At 31.6% G+C, this 3,320-nt stretch overlaps 1 protein-coding gene across 1 annotated transcript; it reads left to right on the top strand.

Moving 5' to 3' along the window:
- Positions 1-1,709: 1,709 nt before the first annotated feature.
- Positions 1,710-2,716, top strand: LOC121402877 (mucin-2-like). Its single transcript, XM_041589602.1, has 2 exons — positions 1,710-1,788; positions 2,451-2,716. Exons 1-2 carry the CDS (start codon positions 1,710-1,712, stop codon positions 2,714-2,716), a joined length of 345 nt encoding a protein of 114 aa, XP_041445536.1.
- The last annotated feature ends 604 nt before the right edge of the window (positions 2,717-3,320 follow it).

Genomic DNA, 3,320 nt, shown 5'->3' with positions numbered 1-3,320 from the left:
TGTTTTAGCCTATGGGGGACCTCCTAGAACCTATTTGGAGTCAATTGGTAGACTTTAAAAAACCTAAGATTTTTTGGGGAAAAACTTTGATTTGAATTAGATCGAATGCGATATTACTTCAATCTGTATGATTCTAATTTGGCCAAATACAGACCTATTAGATCGAAAAATTACCTATTCGGCCAAAAAAAACCCTTCAACTTCATTTCCTTTGGTCTTTTTGAATTAGAATTTCAAAGTTTTTCAAATTCGAAAATTCGCCCCTTGATAAATATACCCCCTAGATAAAAGATCAAAAATTATGGAGACTACAAGCAGGGCATACATTTTTATTTTGCTAATGATATAATGTTTCAGGGGCAGTACCTTTTGTCATACATTAGGGTCTTTATAGTTGTTTTTAGAGTCCCTTTAACCACTCAGATAGTGTTGATAAGTTTACTGTACAGCAAGCTAATGATTTGGAATTCTGATTGCTGTTTGGCTACTTATTCTTGTGTTCAGTCTTCAAATTTGTTTTCCTTTTAAATTTATTTAATGAAGGTACAATATGTCAGTACCATATTATAAGTGTATAAAACAGTATTCCATTCTACAACAAGGCATTTAATGAAATGTAATGTTTATTTCATTCAGAGATGTGGACTTACTGTTACAGTCTGAAGTTTACCGTATATACCCAGTAATATTGATGCCATTAATTTTTTTAGTCTCAGGGTTATTTTCTTTTAAAAAAATTACAAACTTTTCGGAATTTATTAAACCCCTATGATGGAAAAGTCTGAATCTGAAAATCCAGCATTTCAGACCTGTCAAGGTTGCATATAAGTCAATAGAAGAAGTTCAAAGGAGTTTTCGGGCAAAAATCCCCGCAAAGATTTTTTCGGCAAAATGTAATAATAAATAAGCACAAAAAACCCAAACGGATTTGATCTGAGTTTGTAGCAGAAAATATTGAGATAAATTTGGATTTTGATAAATAACCCCCTAAAAGTATTAAACCAAATGTCAGTTGTTCTGCATATTTGTACTAGATATGATTTTACAGAAAAGTGTAACTATATTTCTATTTTGAAAATTTTGCAAATGGTCTATGGAATTTTTGCCTTTTTGTTCTGGTTTAATCTGATTTTAAGCTATCAAAAATGATCCTCTCATCATCTTTCCACAGGGCATTTCCCCTTTCTTTTTAGAATCATGAATTCAAATATTCCTAGACTTTTCAGATATGATATGGGCAGTACTGTAGTGTTTTATACAGTAGCAGGTTTATATAATATCTTTATTACAACAATCCCAGTTCGAAAATATTCTATAATATATTATAAATGATCAAGAAAACAAAAAAAACTCTGAAGTCTGAGCTGACTGGTACATTTTGTTTGGCTATTGTTCACTTTTGCCTTTAAGAGTGAGAGTAAAATTTATTTTGTATCTCACTTGAATGACTTGTTCCAGGTATATTTCCAGTGGAGCAAAATGTTAGTCTTTACAAAATATGAGGATTTTTCTGAAATGTTTCCATATGTTTTTCCACAGGTCTCTTTCTAATGACTTTTTGTGGTTAAAAACATAATGTTTACCTTGATTGTAAATAATGGAGATTTCCATATCCAGTCTAAGATGAGGTCAGAAAAGGTCCTGGTGAGATGTATAAAAGGGAAGAGATGAGAGAAGCAAGTTGTCATTGCATGGCCTAGGAGCAAATCATGGAGCACCAGACGTCTGGGATCTGGGTATGGTTGGCCTTGACACTTTCTTTCTCAAGTGCCTATGACATTATTCCAGGTAAACGTAAATCTGTTTTGCTTTATTAGTCATCCTGTTATTAAGATTTCATCTACGTTGCACAGATCTCCATAACAGGAATACTGTATGTTGGTTCTTCTTTATGTATGTGTAGGTGTTTGCGTACATCCAAACATAACTTAATTATGTTGTAAATTGCTATTTTGATAATTGGCTAAAACAAATGATTGCTCTATAAATATTCTGAAAATGTATAAATATCAACAGTGTAATTTTTAACAATGTGCAGAATGTATGTGTATCTTTTCAGGTTTGTATATTATTATTTTAATTAATGATATATAATGACAAATATATTTTTCATTGGATCTCTAGACTTCTAAATCGTTTGCAAAAGCATGGAATACAAATGAAATCAGAAATGTCTGAGAAAAAGAAAGAATACAGTTATTTTTTTTTCTTATACGTACCAGTACAAATGTAACAATTGAATTATCAGTAATTGAGTCAGTCATGCTTTTACCAATTTCTCCTATAATAACCATATTTATTAATATAACTAAGATAGCCCTAACCTATATAATAAAAAATAAATCATACTGTATACTACACAAACCCTCCTGTGTTACTTTTATGTAAGATTTTATCATAATATTTGAAGAACATACAGACTTAACTTTTTTGTCATCACAAAACTGTAGGAAGACCTATCGACCACACAAAGTCCATCTGCAGTTCATGGGGAAATTTCCATTACAAGACATTTGATGGAGTTATCTATCAGTTTCCTGGTACCTGCAATTATAATTTGGCTTCAGACTGTGGGGATTCCTATCATGAGTTTTCTGTCCACATCCAGCGTTCCACTGAGAATAATAGCCCAATAATTAATCACATCCTTATGCAAATCAAGGATGTCACCATTGAACTCAGAAGAGATTCTGAGAAGCTGAACGGGGAAATGTAAGTCAAATGCACATTTTACAGTTGTTTTTTATTTTTTCTTATGAATATTTTATGAATTATAATACTATGCTACATCGTATTTTATTGGGTTTTTTATGCTTCCTTAAAATGTATATCTTTCATTAAATGTCTAATTTGAAGCCAGCTTTGTTACTCTTATCTTGTTATTTTAAAAAAGAACCAATGTTTTTATTTAAATAATACTTTTGTTCTAATTATTGCAATACATGGCTGGACCTGTTAGTTTTACATGAGATAGATAGGGCCTATTCTTATAAACAAGGCACAAAAATGCAAAGAGGGTACAAGTATGGGACCTGTTATGCAGAATGCTTGGGACCTGGGGTTTTCCGGATAATGGATCTTTCCGTAATTTGGGTCTTCATGCCTTAAGTCTACTAGAAATTAATTTAAACATTAAATAAACCCAATAGGCTGGCTTTGCTTCCAATAATGAATAATGATATCTTAGTTGAGATCAAGTACAAGCTACTGTTTTATTATTACAGACAAAAAGGAAATAATTTTTAAAAATTTGGATTATTTGGATAAAATGGAGTCTATGGGAGACAACCATTCCGTAATTCGGAGCTTTCTGGATATCG

The sequence above is a fragment of the Xenopus laevis genome, chromosome 4L, assembly GCF_017654675.1.
Source record: "Xenopus laevis strain J_2021 chromosome 4L, Xenopus_laevis_v10.1, whole genome shotgun sequence".
NCBI classification, from domain to species: Eukaryota; Metazoa; Chordata; class Amphibia; order Anura; family Pipidae; genus Xenopus; species Xenopus laevis.
The sequence above is the reverse complement of the archived record's forward strand: the minus strand, read 5'-3'. Positions and strand labels throughout refer to the sequence as shown.